This window comes from Choloepus didactylus, chromosome 7 (assembly GCF_015220235.1).
Source record: "Choloepus didactylus isolate mChoDid1 chromosome 7, mChoDid1.pri, whole genome shotgun sequence".
Taxonomy (NCBI): domain Eukaryota; kingdom Metazoa; phylum Chordata; class Mammalia; order Pilosa; family Megalonychidae; genus Choloepus; species Choloepus didactylus.
This window is the reverse complement of record NC_051313.1, coordinates 120,812,462-120,831,544: the sequence shown is the minus strand read 5'-3', so window position 1 is coordinate 120,831,544 and position 19,083 is coordinate 120,812,462. Positions and strand designations below refer to the sequence as shown.

The 19,083-nt window shown below is 49.3% G+C and overlaps 1 protein-coding gene and 1 long non-coding RNA gene across 2 annotated transcripts; one reads left to right on the top strand and one right to left on the bottom strand.

The window, feature by feature from the left end:
* Window positions 1-4,447: 4,447 nt before the first annotated feature.
* Window positions 4,448-17,654, bottom strand: LOC119539524. Its single transcript, XR_005217896.1, has 3 exons — window positions 17,512-17,654; window positions 6,243-6,541; window positions 4,448-4,526 (listed from the first exon to the last, which is right to left on the bottom strand). It is a non-coding gene; the product is annotated as an uncharacterized LOC119539524 (long non-coding RNA).
* On the top strand, window positions 6,414-16,338 carry MUCL3 (mucin like 3). Its single transcript, XM_037843052.1, has 3 exons — window positions 6,414-6,505; window positions 12,434-14,334; window positions 14,826-16,338. Exons 1-3 carry the CDS (start codon window positions 6,415-6,417, stop codon window positions 14,970-14,972), a joined length of 2,139 nt encoding a protein of 712 aa, XP_037698980.1. The 5' UTR covers window position 6,414; the 3' UTR covers window positions 14,973-16,338.
* Window positions 17,655-19,083: the final 1,429 nt, after the last annotated feature.

The following is a 19,083-nucleotide window of genomic DNA, read 5'->3' as shown; positions in this document are numbered from 1 at the left end:
TAGTTTATGGATGGATGAGTAGAAAAATAGGGGAAGGAAACAAACAGACAAAGGTACCCAGTGTTCTTTTTTGCTTCAATTGCTCTTTTTCACTCTAATTATTATTCTTGTTATTCTTGTGTGTGTGCTAATGAAGGTGTCAGGGATTGATTTGGGTGATGAATGTACAACTATGTAATGGTACTGTGAACAATCGAAAGTACGATTTGTTTTGTATGACTGCGTGGTATATGAATATATCTCAATAAAATGAAGATTAAAAAAAAAAAAAAAAAAAAGACATAATGCTGAGCAAAATAAGCCAGGCACAAAAAGAGAGATATTGTATGTTACCACTAATGTGAATTCTGTGAAAAATGTACAATGTTTTATACTGTAGAATGTAGGGGACCTAGAGATACCAATTAGTGGAGGGAGAATGATAATCTAATAAGAACAGATAAACTATGGAGGGTAATCTCAATGTTATGGGAATGCTCAGGAATGATTATGGTTTGTAAACTTTCTTGGATATAGTAAGATCATGTTGGAAGCAATAGAGTTATTTTAGGTTTTTTTTTTCTCTTATTCCTTTGTTTTCTTAGGGGTTGTTAATTTTCTTGGGGTATGGTAGGAACATGTTGGAAGCAATGTAGTTATTTTAGATTATTTGTTTTTCTTATTCCTCTGTTTGGACATGGTTTATTAATTTTCTTGGGGTATGGTAGGAACATATTGGAAGCAAAGTAGTTATTTTAGGTTATTTGTTTTCCTTAATCCATTGCTTTGTTTGAAATGTTGTGGGGTTTTTTTGGTTGTTGTTTGCCTGTTTGTTTTTAATTTTTTGATAAACAAAGTTAAAAAATTGAAAAAAAATCAGTAGAAAAATGGGAGTAAAAACTAAATGACAAATAGGGTGGGATGGGGGGATGGTTTGGGTATTCTCTTTTCACTTTTATTTTTTATTCTTATTCTGATTCTTTCTGATGTAAGGAAAATGTTCAGAAATAGATTGTGGTGATGAACGCATAACTATATGATCATACTGTGAACAGTTGATTGTATACCATGGATGACTGTATGGTTTGTGAATATATTTCAATAAAACTGAATTAAAAAAAAAAATCTAAGTCTATGATTTATCTCAAGTTCATTTCTGTTCAGCACGTAAAGTAGAAGTCAGGGTTCTTTTTCTCCTTCTCCTTCCCCTTCTTTTCCTTAGAACTATCCATTTGTTCCAGAAGCAGTTATTTAAAATACTCCTCTTTTCCCTGCTATTGACTTGCATGAGCCCCCTTTTGGAAAATCAAGCGACCATGTATGCATGGGCCTGTCTATCTCTGGGTTCTATTCTGTCCCTCTATTTGTCTCTTCTTACTCCAATGCTTAATGACTGTAGCCTTGCAGCAAGTCTCGAGATCTGGTAGTGTAAGTCCCCCACCTTTGTTTCCCTTTAAGATTGTCTTGGTTATTCTCTGGCCTTTGATTTTCATCGAGTCAAGTCACCAATTGCTGTCGAAAACCTGCTGGGATTTTGATTTCATTGGCTGTGATTTCTGCTTTTGGTCTTGCCTGGATCACTTCCTGTCATTTTCTCCCTGTGCCCCCCTAGGATCTGTTCCAACTGTGCCTGGGACTTCAGCATCCACCGTGGCTATCTCAGGGGGCTCCAGTCCCATGACGGCTGGAGCAGCCAACACATCTCCTGGGCTCAGCGTCCCGACCAGTAAGGCACTTGTATTTGCACTGGGACATTTACCAGTAAAACGATGGGTGCCCCGTTCTCTCTTGTACCCTTGCACCCATGCCGGGCCCCTGGAGATGAGTGCAGGCACAGTCATTACCACCTGTTTTCAACTCCCTCTCAATGTGTCCGAGAATGTGGCTGTATCTTAAAGGGGACTCGGTGCCCCCTAGCCTCTTGTCAGGCCAACAGCCAGATGCCTGTGATTTGATTCTTTCTTCAAAAATGTTTTCCTCTTTCTCCCTCATAGCCCAATCTGTCTTTGTGGGGCAAGAACCAGGCCCTGCCCAGATCCTGCCTTTCTCCATCCCTCTGTCTTCCTCCTCCCCTAATTTCGCTCTGATCAGGGGAAGGTGGGAAATGAGCGGAGGGAATATGGGACACAGGCGCTTCTCCTCTTGGTGCCTGGGGTGTGGTGGCGGGGAGGGCTGGGGCTCAGAGGACAAAGAGAGGCCTGCCAGGAACCCTCATAGCACAGAGACATCGGAGATGGGGAGAGCCTGGGATATGAAGGGGGCTTCACAAGTATGGAGAGATGTGGATACCAGCGAGGAGTTTGGAGACCAACAAACAAATCCACGGTGTCAGGGAAGGGGTGACTGGTTCTTGGATGGAAGCCCTTGAAACCCCCTTCCTTTGAGACGCTGCTCCCAAGATGATTAGAGGGAAGGCCACAGGGAGAGGTGGACTTAGGCTAGCGCAGACTTCCGAGGCAAAGTCCCGCCTGCCTCTGTCCCTGCCCTCTCTTTGCTCCCCAGGCTCAAAGCCTCAGCAGAAGGGCTCTGTCCCAGACTGGGCCATCGTCTTGATCACTCTCGCTGTAGTGGCATTAATTGTCATCCTGCTGTATGCCATCAAGCAGGTGAGTGCAGCCGTGACCCAAATGTGTTGGTCCCCAAGGCCCGTGGGGCTGGGGACCTGGCATCCCAGGACCCTGAAAAGAGTGGGGGCTTCAGGGAGAAGGGTGACAGCTTGCCACACTTAGGGAAGTGAGGGTGGGGTGGGGGGAGGAACCTACCTCTGTGTCGCTAGAGGAAACACTGACCAGGCAGGGTGGGGGGGTTGGGGTCACTGAAAGAGAGGCTCAGAAGTGCCGGAGGCTGACTGACCCACGGAGGCATTAAATTCAGCTCCAGGAGATGAAGAACCAAATCTGTGGAGCCTCATTAGCCTGAGTTTTGAATCTGGGCTCTGCTGCTTATAGCTGTGTGACCTTGTGCAAGTTACTAAGCCCCTCTGTGTTTTAAAATCTTCATTAATAATAAAAACAATCAACTAACATTTAATAGCACTTACCTGCCAGGTGTTATACACATCTTACTACACATCAACCCTGCAAGGGAGATAATCTTATTACCCCTCATTTGACAGTGAGGTCATAGACTCCTGGATAAAATGAGAATAATAGCATCATCCATCTCAAAGGGCCATTGGATGGATCAAGTGAGCCTATGCAAGTTAAAGCACTTAATGGTGCTTGGCACATAGTAAGTGCTCAGTAAGTTAGCATGATTCACCATCATAATTACTGTCATTTTTGCTCAAAGAAGATTGCTGAGAGCCTGGGTTGCCGGGGAGAAGCAGAAGTCCATATTAAGAGCCGAGGGCATGACAGCAGGTTCCAGGTCCCTTGGTTAACCCATCCTATCCATCCTTCATCCACAGGCCTGCCACTTCCGGAGGGAGATGAGCCTGGGGTGTGGCTGCGGCTCCTTGGCCCCTTACAGCTGTCATCCAGAGGCCACCAGCCAGCGCTACTCCATCAAATGAAGGGGGGTGGGGCCAGGAGAGCCGAGTGCCCCCTCCCCAGTTTGCCTTCCTTCTTCCTCTCCCGAGGAGACTTATTTCCAGAATTATCCTTCCCATTCATCCTGGCTGGGAGCATTTCCTGCAGGTGGATTCCTGGGGTCCCTGGAGCCCCAGGCCTCCTCCACCAACAGCATGAGGGGAAATCCACTGTGACTCTCCAGGCAGGAGGCTGAGATTCCAGTTACGGTCCTGCCACCAGATGTGTGGTCTGGGGAAGCTCCCCAACTTCTTTGACTGCAGTTTTCTCATGTGTAGGAGGATGGTCTTCAGGATCTTCTGTCCCTCATGGAGTCGGGGTCTGGGCAGTTGGAACCTTTACCCTTTACCCTTTCTCCCTAGTCTTCCTCCCATCCCACTTCCAAATGTCAGAGAAGCTCCTTTGCTGAGAACACTTTGCTCAGGCCCCCAGAGCACAGGAACCTGGGTCCCCCTTCATACCTCTCTCATAGGGAGGCCCCTCAGGCTGGCTCCTGCCCCTCCAAGATCCCCAGTTCCCTCCCTTCGGCACAAGTGATGAACCCTGTTCTGCGATGCCCCCTTAAAACATTCTGGGCAGGTGGTGGACACAATTCGTGCTAAATAAAATGGCAGCCCCTCCACTTGCCTCCCAGCCCCTGTGCATTTGGTCAAATGCATGGACTTTTGCCGTCAGGCAGACATGGACCAAGTCTAGTCTCTGTTGCTTACCAAGCGTGTGACCTTGCACAAGTCACTTCCCTGACCCAAGCTTGTTTATTCTCATCTATAAAAGGAGGGTGATGTTGCCAACCTCACAGGGTTATAGCAAGGTGAGGTACTTAGTTCATTCTTCAGTACACAGAAATGCTCAAAAACTAGTAGTTACTAGGGTTGTTTTATGACTGGCACAGTCCTGGCTCTGGCCCCCCAGCCCCAAGCTCAGACATTACAACCTTACCTACTTTAAGGGATCAACTTGAGCTTCTGCCCCAGGAAGGGGTTTGCAGGTGCCTGGGTCTTCTGGAGGGAGTTTGGGCTAAAAGAGAAGGGGTGGGTGTTCACACACACTGATTAGTGCTTCTTTTAAAGCTGGGATTCTTGGCCTCAGCACTATTGACACATTGAGCTGAATGCTCCTGCATCCTCACCTTGTAGAATGTTCAGCGGCATCCTTGGCCTCTACCCACTAGATGCAGGAGCATCCCCCCAAGTTGCGACAATCAAAAATGTCCCCAGACACTGCCAAATGTCCCCTGGGAGGAAAAGTTAAAATTAATACTCTGCCCCTCCCCTCCCATTATCGAGGTCTGGGTCCCTGGGGAAAGAGTGGGGTAGGGGACTAGTGGAAAGGGGGCTTGTTAGCAGCCCCGAGTCCAGATGGAGTTGTGGGAGGGGGCTTGTCTCGGCCTTAGTTTCAGTTTCCCCGTCCTGCAGGATGCGTTGCCTGGGAGACAGGCTGCCCTGTTGTGAACAGTCTTTGGCCTGACTTTAAGGAGCCTCATTAATCTCCCATTAGTCATACTAATGGGCAGTTTGCCTCCTGTCCTGTTCCCACCCATCTCAGCCCTGCCCATGGCTTAGGGACAGGTCATGCCAAGAATGAAAGAGAGCCACATGTTCAGCCCTCGAGTCCTCCTGAGGGCCCAACAGCCCCGCTAGATCCCTAGATCCCAGCCCTCTCTGTCCCCTCTGCCTGCCCAGCTTCCCCCAGAAAGGCCTGAGCTACCACTGGCTTCCACTCCATTCAGGCAAGGAATGGATCCCCTACTGTGTGCTAGAGGCAAATAAACCACCTTCCGTGACCTGGAGGAAGTTTACCATCTCATGCAACTATTCATTCATTCATTCATTCACTCACTCACTAAAGAGCACCTACTGTGTGCCAGGGGCTGGGGATTCCGCAGAGACCAAGGCAAAGACCCTGCTGGTGACGTGTTTACTTTCCAGCTAGGGGAGACCCACAGTGAACAAACCAGTGAGGGAGGGAGAGAGGTGGTGACCCGCGGCTTTCTCTCTCCTTAGAGACCCAGGGGGTCTGTCTTTCCCCCCACTCCATCCCCAGGTGCTGTCACCTGTGTGTGAATTTTGATTTTCTCTGAGCTAATGCTTGCTTTAGGCAGGACTCCGGAGGAAGAGAAGAGGGGGCCTCCTGGGACATCCTAGATATGCGATATTTGCATTTCCGAACGGGGGTGGGGTGGGGTGCCAAAGTGGGAGGGGAGAAAGGGGGTAGAAAGTGAGGGCAGAAGCCTCTGTGGGTCTCGGAGCATCTCTGCTGAAGGTCTCAGCCCCAGTCCCTCCGGGTGGGGTGTGCGATGTCAGATCCCAGTTCTGTGTCTGCCCCTGCCTCCATCTGTCTCCATATCCCTTTGTATCATTGCTGGACATCTTGGAGCACTTGTCTCTGCAGCAGCTGGCCATGTGAGGTTTTTCCCTTCTTTGCTCTTTCACCTGATACTCATGGTCAGCTCCACCCAAGGCAAAAAGTGTGGCCGTGTGTGAGGAAGGGGTGTGGAGGGCTGTGATGACGCGAGAGGTGGGAAAGGGAACTTAAGAAGAATTTCGATTTCAGCCTCCTCCCAGAACCCAGGCCTCAATCGCCCCCTCCCCTTCCTGCCCCCAGTCAGAGCTCAGCTTCCCCACTCCCCAGAACCATGGGGGCCACCCACCCATGCTGGGGCATCAGGAGCCTGCCCCCTCCCAGCCCCTCTCTCTGCCTCCAGACCCCACCCTCCCGCAGGCACCCAGGTACCTGGTGCTCTGGCACAGCAGCTGCGGTTTCCCGTTATCAGGGCACCCCTGTGGGGTGGGGCAGCTCCATTTGTTCAAGATTTAGTCTCCAGGGGGCCCCAGCCCCCATGACGTCAGACTTAGACATGTATAAGATGAGTGGACCCCAGTCCGTGGGTCGCAGGCAGCCTTCCATGTCCAACATGGCCCAGCCAGCCCACTGCCTCCGCTCCACCTTTGGCCTCCGATGCTGCCTTCTCCTCCTTCTGGCTTCTTGGGAGGGAGGTAAGACGCTCTCAGAAGTGAAGTGGTCCCCACTACCTGGGTGAATAGAAGAGAAAGGGGGGATTGTTTCTTAGAATCCCTATGGTTGAATGGCCAATCATAGAAATGAACAGCAGATGAACCTGGGGGCGGGGAGGGGGGCTACATACAGTTTTCTAGGCTGTTCACTGCTCAAGTTTGCTGACCGAGGAGTGCGTAGGACATGAAATCCAGCCTGTTCTCTGCTTCTCAAGACATGATCTATTGGGCTGTACTCACCAAGAGGGGGGCTTTTCCTAGGTTATATAGAGACACTGTATGAGCTGGTGGCAACCTGGGTGGGCAGGGATGGGACCTGACATTCTTTAAGCACCTGTTATGTGCAAGTAACTCACTGCTCACCACATTACATCTCATTTCATTCCCTCAACATCTCCTGAGGGGGTAAGTAATACCCCCATTTTACAGGTGAGGAGAGAGAGACTCAGGGAGGTAAAGGGACTTGCTCAAAGTCATGCAGCTAGAGGGTGGCAAGCAGGATTCCACGCCTTCACCTCCCACCACCCTCAGGGGAGGGGGCCAGCTTTCTCTCCTGAGAACCCCTCTCTCTTTCTGCCCTGTCCTCTGCAGATCTAGTCAGTTCTAGTCCTGACTGTGGATCATTGAACTAGTCTGCTCAGCTGTGGCATCTGCCCGAGCTGAGGTTTCCTTAGAAATGGCCCTGCAAAGGCTTTCTCTCTGCACTCTATCCACGCTTACTTGTTTAATGCTCATGGAAGCTCTATATGTCTGTGCAGTTATCTCCCACCTTACAGTGGGGGAGACATCCCAAGGCTTTGATGAGAAAACAAATGTGGAAAAGTGTGATGAGCAAAATGGACCTGACAAGATAATGTGACACTGCCAAATTGGTTGACTTGGTTAAGAAGCTGCTCTGTGACAGAACCCAGGGAGTAGGGACGCCAAACAGAGGTGCAGTTTGCAGGGTCTGGGTGATGTTAAGGAGTTTTCACAAGATATGGGCCCCAGAACAGATCCGGAGGGGCTTGCCACATGCCAGATGGAGTCTTCCACATGAAGGGCTGATGGACCCAGACCCGTGCTGGAGAAGTCTGAGTCTGGAAGGCACTGGCAGGATTTGGGGTGGGGTGGGCTGTAGCTCCACCAGCTGCTGGTGTTTGATGGGGTTGGGGGTGGGGTGGGGGGTTGACATGAGAGGGGGTGCACCTCCCTGGAGCTCAGCACATGTCAGGGCCAGAGGGCACTGGCCAGGGCAGATGGTGAATAGTCAGTGGCCTCTGATGAGTCTCAGCAGTGCGTTCTGTCTGTCCCCCCACCTGATGCCCTTCCCCACTGAGGGTCTCCGGGAGAGAGGCACCAGAGATGGCCTCAGCCTCCCAGTCTCCAATCTTGCCCACTTCTCCTCCCCTTCCTGAAAGGTAGATTGTCCCACCTGCTGCCACTGCCCAGGGAAGAAGAGCCTGTAGGGGGCAGAAGGGAATGAGTCACGAACCAACTCACAAATCACATTGTTTCTGAGGGCGATCTGCTCCAGGGCAGAGAGTGCATGTCAGGTGCACATCAGGCTGGAAATCTGAATTCCTGAACAGGACGCGGCACTTCAGCCTCTGGGCGGGACGGAGGGCGGCGGGGGTGGTGGGAGGGCGAGAGGAGCTGGATGCTCAGATCCTGTGTGGCAAGGAACTGGGGGATCCTGGGGAGGGCTGGAGGCTGCGGTGGGGTCGAGTGAAGCTGCACCGTGGGAGGGAAGTTACGACTGGGAAGGGTGAAGACCTTTTGCCCACAGTTCTGGGGTACCCCTGCCATTTATCCACAGGACGGGTCAATATCCAGACTCAGATAACTAGATCCTAGAACCCCAGAGTCTGCGTCACCAGTGACAGAGCCATAGGTGCCAGCTCTGGAGTAAATCATCTCTGAGGGAGGTGCAGGTGGGGCAGGCAGTTGGGGTTCCTGGGGAGACCCAAAAGAGGACACACTTCCTACAATAAATGTTTGATTTAATTTCTGTGACAAAAGTAATACATGCTCATTATAGAGGCTGGAAAAAAGAAATAATTAGAAAAGGAAAAAAAAAATCTCATAATGCTTCCTAGTTCTTAAGTAATTATTTCAGGTTTTCTTCTTCTGCTTTTTTTCTGTCTGTGCTTTAGGTCACATATTGAGCTCAGACTGTATAGACGTTTTAACAGACATTTGCTCACATCATTGCAAATGGAGTATGCACTTAAATTTTCTTTCTTAATTTTCCATTTAACCATTGTTAAGTATACAATTCAGTGGCATTTATCAAATTCAGTGTTGTGCCGTCATCATCCCCACCCATTACCAAAATTTTTTATCACCTCAAAAAGAAACTCTGTTCCAAATAAGCAACAGTTCTTTCCTTTCCCTCCCCTCAGCCCCTGGTAACCTCTAATCTACTTTCCAGCTCTATGTATTTGCTTATGCTAGAAATTTCTTAGAAGTAGAATCATATGGTATTCATCCTTTTGGGTCTGGCTTATCTCACTTAGCAAACTGCTGTCAATGCTAATCCACGTAGCCTGTTTCAGCTGAATCACACTATTTTTGAGGTCCAGGACACCAAGAAACACCAGAAATACTCTTTTGGGTGAGGCTGCTCTGACAGGGACCCTGTGGCGTTAGTCACTTAGCAGGATGCCCACTTTCTCTTCCACCAAGTGAACCTAACAGATTGAGGAGACCTTTGGAATTGCACACAGTTTTGATGTTGTGGGATTTGTTTTCATTACTTGAATCCACCTCTTGCATCAGATTTTCCTCTCTGCACCCTCTGCCTATACTTCAGTGACCAAAACAGTTCTTTTCAGACCATTATTATAGTCAGTGGAATGAACATCTCACTATGAAACAATAAAGTTGCAGCCAATAGTAGATATGCTGGGGAGAAGAGATGGTCCTTGCAACCCAGGGTTTATTCACTGATTTGCTTCATGGCTGGGCTCGGGGCCAAGGAATCCCTTGAGCTTCAATCCAGATTTTTTACACCCTATGGTCCTGCAACTGTGAGATGCAGATATGGACTACTAAGATCTAGTTATTAACCGTGATTCTGTGGTTAAATGACAGCTGGCATGTTTTCCAGCATGTTTTCACTCTTGGGAGCTCAATTTCTTAAAATAGCAGAAGTCACTCCTTGGTTTTCCAACCTTTGGAGGTCACAAGCATGTTTGCTTTTTACTTAATATGCATGTACAATGGAAGGTTCTTGGCAAGGCTCCTAGAGAGTTTTTCATCAGTCTCAAAATAGTCATTTATTCACCCATTCAACAAATATTTACAAAGTGCCTGTTATGGCACTGTTCTAGGCTTGAGACACAGTGGTGAACAAAACAAATAAAAACCCTGGATATAGTGGAAATTAAACTGTATCAGAAAGTGATGAGTGCTATGGCAATAAAACAGAGCTGGGGAAGGCGGCCCAGCAATGCTGGGGGTTGGAGAGGGGGCGTTTTGAAGACGGTGGCCAAGGCAGGCTTCAGAGCCATGTAGAACAGGAGAGGATGGGACAGGAGGGATATGGGGCTGCAGAAGGCAGGAGACGGCAGGAGAGGGCAGGGCCAAGGGCTCAGGCTCCCCTTAGTACAAGGAGAGGAACAGAGCAAGATAGGAGATTGTTTTGAAAATGACAACTCCGATTCCACAAATATTTTTAAGAGTCATCTGTGTTCCAGCACATACTGTGCTGGAAGCTTCACTTCCCTACTCCCTTTAATCCTCACGCTAAGCTGGAGCAGCACTATTTACAGTTGAGGACATGGAGCTTTTAAGCAACCTTGCAAAGATGCAAAGCCAGTAAGGGACAGAGCCTGGACCCTAGCCCAGTCCTCTGATTCTTTAGACAAGTGTTCTGCTGCCTACTTATTTATTCACTCAGCTAATATTTTTTCATCACTTACCATGTAGGAGAGGCATCTGGGGTGTAGTGAGAAGCCTGATTTCGCTATTTACTTAATCTCTCCTGGCTGCCTTTCCTCACCTGTAAAATAATATCATAACTCTTGCCTCATGAGTTCGTGATGATGATTAAATAAGTAAATATGTGAGCAGTGTTGCGCAGGTGTCTTACAAACATAAGTGTCTTTCCTTCTCTAAAGGGTTGGGCTGACTCACAGAGGCTGTTGTGTGGTTTTAACCAGTAAGAGTCTGGCCCAGAAGTGAGGTGGCTGGTTCAAATTCTGACTCAATCTGTTTTTTGCTGGGTGTCCATGGGGAAATGACCTAACCACTCTGAACTTTGTTTCCTCATCTATAAAATGGGGAGAATAATAGTTTCCACTTCAGACGGTTGCTGTGAAAAGTAAATGAGTTAATTCATGCCCTCCCTCGGAAGCTGTGCGTGTCTCATAGTAAGTGCTCAAGAAAGGCTGGCCTCTGTTATTGCTGTTGGACTGTGCAAGCCACGTTTCCTCCCTGAAACTCAAGTCTCTTGGCTGTAAAATAGGGCATTGGACTGACATTCTCTAAGACATCTTGGGGGGAATTGGGTAATCAGTCACCAACCAGAAAGAATTCCTGCGGGGCAACCAGCAGAGCATCTGGCTCAGAAAAGGCGCTCTAGTAATATAAAAAGAGTGAAATAAACAGTAGCAATTATTGGAATTCCTGCCAAGGACTTGGAGGACGACTTGGCTGAGCTTGAAGTCCTCCTTTCTACCCCTAACCTTGATTCCTTTCTGGGACGTAGGCTTCTCTACCACCCTTGCCCACTTCTTGTCCCACCCATATTTCTTTCAAGGACTGAGTTCCCCAGCACCTGACTCTCCTGGTCAGCAGGGAGGTGGGTGGATTGTGGTTTCCTGTGACTGGGAGTCTGGCCAGGTCCTGGTGGCCGCCTTGTGCTAACAGAGACCGGCAATCTCGGTTATGTAACGACACTATCTCACTCTTGGCTCTCACTCTCCGGGCCAGATACAGAGACATCTCTTCTGTCCCCATCTGGTTGTTTTTCCATGGAATTAAGGCCCATATCTGTCTACTGGTAGGGGTGTTTTCCCTCACTCCTTGTCCTTAAACACATCAATGCTTTCCAGATTCCAGATGCCTCTTTCACTCCCATAGGGACCCCCAAGCAGACATCATTTCCTTTCAAGAGGGTCAGCTTCATCTGCCTCTAGCTTGCTTTAGGTGTTTGAGGAGGGGGGATCCAGTTGGGGAAAGACCACAAGGGTTGAGTCATTTCATCCATTCCCCTGCATCTAGACCAAATGTCATCACCAAAAGAAAAGTTTCCCATGTCCCTCCTCCATCCATCTTTCATCCCTCCCTATCCTTTTCTCACTCACCACCTGTGTCCATCTGCTAATCCCTGTGGGAAGTTCTGCCAGAGGTCAGACCTCAGTCTCTCACACTGTAACAGTTGGGATAGAGCTGGAATGTTTTGGAAAGATGGAGATTCTGATATTTATTCCCCTTCTTCTCAGTCTTGCCATGGAAAGGGGACTCCATTCCATATGTATATAGCCCTAAAAGAGTACCTGCTCTCAAAACCTTACAGTTTGACAGCTGGGACAGAGACTAGGAGTTGACAGGCACACAGACAATGTGATGTCAAGTTGAAGGCAGGAGGCAAGAGTAAAAAAGAATCTTGGGGACACTAAGATGAATCTAGAGCTTATGTGCTTGGAAGGATCTAGAACGATGCCATGAAAATAGAAGGAGCTGAGATTGAGAGTTGAAGCATAGAGGTGGGAAGAGGTAAAGAGGTATTTTGCAGAAGGCACCAGCTTGAGCAAAGGTTCAGAGGCTGAAAAGTTTCAGGATAGAGTGCGGGTTAGATATGCTCTCAGGAGATTAGTTGGGAAGAAATATCTGAGGGAACAGAGACCCCTAGAGATGGAGGTGGGAAGAGAGGCAGAAGGGAGAAACAGGGGAAGTATCTCACATTCATCTCTTTCTTCACAGGTGCTTCTACATTACCGAGCCTTCAGAAAACTCATGAATCCCCAACGTCTGATTCCTTATCCCCCCTCACTCCAGGCCTTGTTTATAAGACTCCCCCTGACCACAGTGCTCTTGATTCTGAACACAACCCTCCAGACCTCCCCAAACCTACAGAAAGCCAGAAGTCTAAACAGAAGTGCAAAACCACACGCCTTCCAAAGCCTACTCATAAATCAATAGACAACCCCCAAACAGCAGACCACAAAAGCTCTATGACTCATCATGAAGCTCTTCCCTCTTCTGAACAAAACCCCAGGAATGAGAGAAAAGACTCAAATGTCCGGAATGAACGTGCTATCAATTCTACTGACTCCAATAATAGAACAGAAGGATCTTCTAATGCAACACATACAACCCCATCACCCAGGAGCAAAACAACTTGTCGCAGGTCCACCAGAAACCAAACCACAGCCACAAGAAACTCAGTCAATACCAACACTGCTTCACACAATAAAAGTAACACTCCACAGAGGACAAGTCCTTCCCACCAGTTAGCCACTTCAGGGGGCAACCAGAAAATCACAACTTCCTCCAAAAAGGCAAACATAAGCCCTTCTGAAGGGAAAATAGTCCATGAAAATACTCCATCGGCCAATGAGAGGACCACAAGATCTCCAAAAAACTCTACAGAACATCCAGAAAAGACTGCATCAGCCAACAAGGTCACACCAGTCCCAGCAAAGTCTACAGGGTACCCAGGAAAGACTGCATCGGCCAATGAGAAGACCACAAGGGCTCCAAAAAACTCTACAGAACATCCAGAAAAGACTGCATCAGCCAACAAGGTCACACCAGCCCCAGCAAAGTCTACAGGGTACCCAGGAAAGACTGCATTGGCCAATGAGAAGACCACAAGGGCTCCAAAAAACTCTACGGAACATCCAGAAAAGACCGCATCAGCCAACAAGGTCACACCAGCCCCAGCAAAGTCTACAGGACATCCAGGAAAGACTGCATTGGCCAATGAGAAGACCACAAGGGCTCCAAAAAACTCTACAGAACATCCAGAAAAGACCGCATCAGCCAACAAGGTCACACCAGCCCCAGCAAACTCTACAGGACACCCAGGAAAGACTGCATTGGCCAATGAGAAGACCAAAGTAACTCCGAAAAACTCTACAGAACATCCAGAAAAGACCACATCAGCCAACAAGGTCACACCAGCCCCAGCAAAGTCTACAGGGTACCCAGGAAAGGCTGCATCGGCCAATGAGAAGACCACAAGGGCTCCAAAAAACTCTACGGAACATCTAGAAAAGACCACATCTGCCAACAAGTTCACATCAGCCCCAGCAAAGTCTACAGGGCACCCAGGAAAGACTATATCGGCCAGTGGGAAAACCACAAGAGCTCCAAAATTGTCTACAGAACATGCAGAAAAGACATCGACCAATAATAAGATCTCAAGAGCTACAGCAACGCCTATAGAACACCCAGAAAGGACCAGAAGGGCTGATGAGAAAGCCATATCAGTCTCAGCAAAGTCCACAGGACAATCAAAGAAGACCACACTGGTCACCAAGACTGTAAAAACCCCAGTAAAGTCAACAGAAAACCCAGAAAAGACCACAACAACCACAGAGACTATAAGACCACCAGCCAAGGCCACAAAAGACAAATCAATTACGACCACCTGTCCACCTCCCCATAAAACTGAGGTTACTAGCCAGGTGCCCTTTGGTTCTTTTACAGTTACTACACCAGGCAACAAGAGCCATCCACCCCAGAATAAAGATGGCTCAACAGAAGGTCTTGGTGCTGAAGAGAAAGGGAGTAATGATTCATTCCCAGCTTGGGCCATAGTCATTGTGGTCCTGGTGGCTGTGATTCTTCTCCTGGTGTTCCTTGGCCTGATCTTACTGGTAAGAGAAGAGATGTACCAGAAAAATGAACCAGTGGGTTAGGGAGTTGAGGAAAGGCTGTAGGTCAGAACTAGGAGGAATAATGAGTCTAGGAAAAGAGACATGTTGAGAGTTTGTAGTAATAGAGGGATAGTGGTGGTGAAAACTATGGGAAAGATAATAGATGCATGGGATGCAAAAAAATGGAATCAGGGAAAGGATGTGGCTGAGAAAAGCGGGTATGGACCAGGGAAATTTTGGAAATTGAAGACAGAGTCTGGGGTGTAAGAATAGGGGACGTGAAGATAAGGAGACTAGAACAGAGCAGAGAATTGTAGATAGAGTCTGGGACTTAGTGTATTAGATCTGGAGCTGGAATAAACATCAAGGTTTAGATGAAATCTTGGAAAAGGAGGGAGTAAAGAATAGAATCAATGGGCCTGAGATGCATATTGAGAAAAGCAAATGGCACGGCAGATGGTACTCATTCCTTTATCTCTTCCTAATCACAGGTCTTCTACATGACTCGAGCAAGCCATCCCCTGACCAAGAACACTGCAGAAGATGAGCCAGAGGAGGATGGGGATCCCAATTCCTACCCAGTCTACCTGATGGAGCAGCAGACTCTGGGCACGGGCCAGATAGCTTCCCCAAGATGATCTCTTGGAAGTCACTTACCCCCAGCTCTTCCATGACCTACCCCTTTCCTGTGTGGGGAGATAGACCCACAGTTCCTATTTTCTGGACTTCAGGAGGGGCAAAGAGTACTGACAGTTAACAGATTAACCCTCCATCTGCTGTATTCTTATTGAAACTGGTTGGATGACGAGGCAATAATGAAGAAGGATGTGACTGTGGGGGATAGAGAAGAAAAAATGAATAACACAAGCAAGTATTCTGCAGAGGTGATGATCTGAGAATGAAAAGGTGTTTGATGGACAATGCGGGGTGGGGATCAACAGAAGACACGGTCCTGAGCGGGGCATGGCTCAGGGAAGCACAGGGCCCTTAGGGTGCAATGTTCTGGATCTGACTTGGAAATGGGGGGTACGGAAGGTGGGGAGACTGAGGACCACGCCCCAGAGTTTCAGGACTGATCCATCCACTATTACTTAGGGTTTGTGTGTAAACAGGCTTGTGTCTGAGTTTCCAGGGCCCTTGGCTCTCTTTTTAAAAAAGATGAAAAAATAGCATCTAGACAAAAAGAGATTGATTTCTTTTTCCATCGTCTTGGTGCCCTGCAGAATGGAAAATTCCAGAAAAGATCATAAACATCTCTCACCTAGATGGTTCCTCCCTCTTCCTTCCCAAACTCTTAGTTTTTCCAGGTGTCTACAGCAGGCATCCTTTTGGGTTGGCTTGCCGGGTTGTCATGGGCATGCAGGGAGGGGATTTTTGTTTTGTCTGATCCTCATTCCCAGACCTTCCCTCATGATGTTCCCCATTCAACATTTTTTTCCAGGATCTTCCACCAAAAGCCGATCCTGAATTCCCCTTGTAGAATTTACCCATCTTCTCTATTGTCCCTAAATTTTTCCTCTTTCCCAACAACACTTTCATATAAGATTCAGATTTTCCCCCGTTCTAGGCATTTCATTTTTGTGTTTTCTGGATCTTCTCTCCAACTTATCGCAGCCCTTTCACCTATTGCTGACTGAGCAGAGAGGGAAGGGGAGGGTCAACAGATGACAGATGGTGGCAGCAGACATATGTACTTCCTTCTAACTACTGGTCTTTTAATAATAAAATGTGTAATATTTATAATGTAAGGACATGATAGCTAATAGACTATCAGGCCAGAGAAAGTCCTGACTGGTGTTCCTGGCTGTGGCCATGACATTATGGATGACCCTCAGCAGGAGAAGCTGGAGGACAGGAGTAGAGTTTTTTGGGGGTTGAGAAAGGGGAGGCTGAATTTCTACTGCTCCTAAAATAGCTCACTTCTGGGTTTAAAGAAGAGCCAGCCTCAGTTCATACAGGGCTAATTTTCATGCTGTTAGAGGGAGGGGGAAAATATGTCAATTAATAAACAAATATTTTAAAGCACCCATTATGCACTGTTGAGGATGTAATGATGTATAAGACATAGTTCCCACCTAGGACACGAATACAGGAAAATTAAAATTAAAAAAATTCAACAAGATTGTCACAGGCAGTACTATCCAGAGCAAACCAACACCCTAATTACATAAACCCAAGATTTGTGGGCATCTGCCATGTTCATATTTATGTAAGCACACGAAAACCATTCCATGCCCAACAGAACCACCGCCAATCACCCACCTAGCCTTGGCTCTCACCCTCTTGGGGGAGGACAGAATCAGCACTGACAAAAAAGGACTCCAGCTTGGTGCAGCCCTTCCATCCAGAACCAAACACCAGGGCCAGAGGCCACCTCTTTGCTACTTCTGGCACCCTCACTTGTGGGAAGTTGGAAGCCTCTCGTGGATAGTAATCCCAACCCAGTCTCTGTGATATCACTGATTTATCTGGCACGCCTGACATTCAGGGTCCAACTCTGACCTGGAAGATTCCTCAGGCCCTCTTACAGTCTCTTTCAATCTCCCACCAGAGATCCCGCTGCTAAGGGCAGGATTTAAAGTGGAGGCTAAAAGCTTGGGTCTCAGAAAGGAGGGGCATCAGGTGCCAGAGGGACCTGAGAGTTATGCTTTTGGAGAGTTTTGAGGCAGGGAGGGACGTCTGGGTTCTGGAAGGGGGCCGAGGATCCCAGAGGAAAAGGAGGACGCCTGGCTTCTGGTCCTCCGGGGGGATGGTGACTCAGCAGGTGGCAGCTGCCAGGCTGGGAGCTCCCCCTGGAAGGAAAGCAGTGACCCCCAGCCCCTAACCACTGAATTTCCCCACCCTGGACCCTGATTAAACAAACAAAACAAAAAACAAAAACACTTCTGCCCCTAGGGTCCTAAACATCCAAGTCAACCCACCCCTCCTCTGCTGAGCGCTAGAGGATGGAGAGCGTGTGTTTGCAGGGTGGGGTAGGTTCTTTGGCTCTTCAGTGTGGGCTAGGGGCCCTGGGGCACGGCGGGTGATTGTCTCCTTTCCCTCTTCTCTCCCTGTTTTCTCTTGCTTCTCTCTCCCCTGCTAATTATATCACATTGAAATCAAGGGAGAACTCCTTCAACAAGCTCTGGGGCTGGGCCCTCAACGGCAAGGGAAAGGAAGGACTGGGATGGGGCTCACCTCCCGGGGGGCGACTGCCCCAGACCCCAAGGGCTGGGGTGGGGGCGAGGCGTGAAGGCAGAGGGGTGGGCCGGACCAGCACTGCGGAGGGGGCGGCGGGGGTCGCCGAAGGCTGCTGGCCCTGGGGAGAGGGCCCCGGAGCGGCAGGGGCTCCGGGTTCCCGCGTCCGCGGCCTCCCTCCTCCGCTCGAGGCTCCGCTTTGCCGGCGGCCCCGGGCCTCACAGAGCCGCTGAGTGGCTCGCGCGCCCGCCGCCCGGAGCCGAATCCCCCCACCCCCCAGCGCCTTTGGGGGGTCTCCGGCCGAAGCCCCTCCTCCCGCCCGCGCCTCGCCTTGGGCTCCAGCTCCTTCCCGGTCCTGGTGCCCGCGGGGTGGGAGAAGCCCGGGCTTCCCGCCCCCAGCGCCGCAGACAGGCCCGGGCTCGGCTTCCACGCCCCGACTGCGGATGGCAGCGTGAGAGGCGTTCGTGCTGTGCCCTTCCGCACGTCGCACCCTTCCATAACCCTGGGAGTTCTTTCTCACTAGGCCTGTTTTACAGATGAGAAAACCGAGGCTCAGGGAGTCGTCTTGTTCCAATCCACATGGCTTGCTTGGGACAGAGTTATTTAGTCACTTCCTCCAAACCTCCGTTTCGCTTTGTTCCCTGCTGGCCCACAGCGTGACCTGGGTGGGGTGTTCTCTGGACCACCCGAGGAACGGAGTGTAGCTGAGCTTTGTGCAAGAGGGTGGCCAGCCCCTCCTTCCAGAGTCCAGCTCTCTTTTTCAGGGCCTCAGACTTTCAGAGTCCGTTCTTCTGGCCCCAAGTGCAGTGTTCTGGGTAGAGATCTTTCCCGCCAGCATTCTGGCACCTTCTGAGACCCATCAGCTGGCCCTACAGTCCCAGGTTCTCCATCTTCCCCTCAAGTGCCCAGTCCCATCCTTCGCCTACTGAGCCAGCCCCACTGCCTGACTGTCCAGGGAAAAGACCCAGTGATTTGGAGTCCAGTCACCTTCATTTTCCTCCCCTCTACATCCTACCAAGGCCTCTGTCCCCAGAAATAACACATCCCCAGGATAAAATAAGTTTCTGCTGACCTCTGTCCAAGGGTGTGTCTCCTTGCTTCTGATGGGTTTGATCCTTTATTCTTTTCTCCTTCCTTCTCCTCCCCCCTAAAATATCAGAGACCCTCAGAAATTCCCCTCCCTGGAGAGTTAGGAGCCAGAGGTTATGGCCTCCCCTGCACAGCAGCAGCTATAAATGCCCCAGCCAGGGCCAAGTGAGAAAAGGAGTGAAGTCCCATAGGTTGTGGGACCAACTCATGGAACCCAGGAGCGCAGCCATCCCAGCCCCTGGCTCCCCACCACCACACCTACCCCAGTTTATGCTACGCTTCACAGAACCCTGCCCCAGCAAGCTGTTCACTACTCCCATAGCTTTGCGTCCCACCAGTCATCAACTGTCCCCTCTGCAGTCCATCTCTACTCCAAAACCCAGACATTCCAGACAACAACGTCTCATGTGGATTGTTTCAAGATGAGTGGAGGAAAATTATCTCTTGCCTCCTGCATCCTGGTGCTGCTGCTCTTTGGAATCC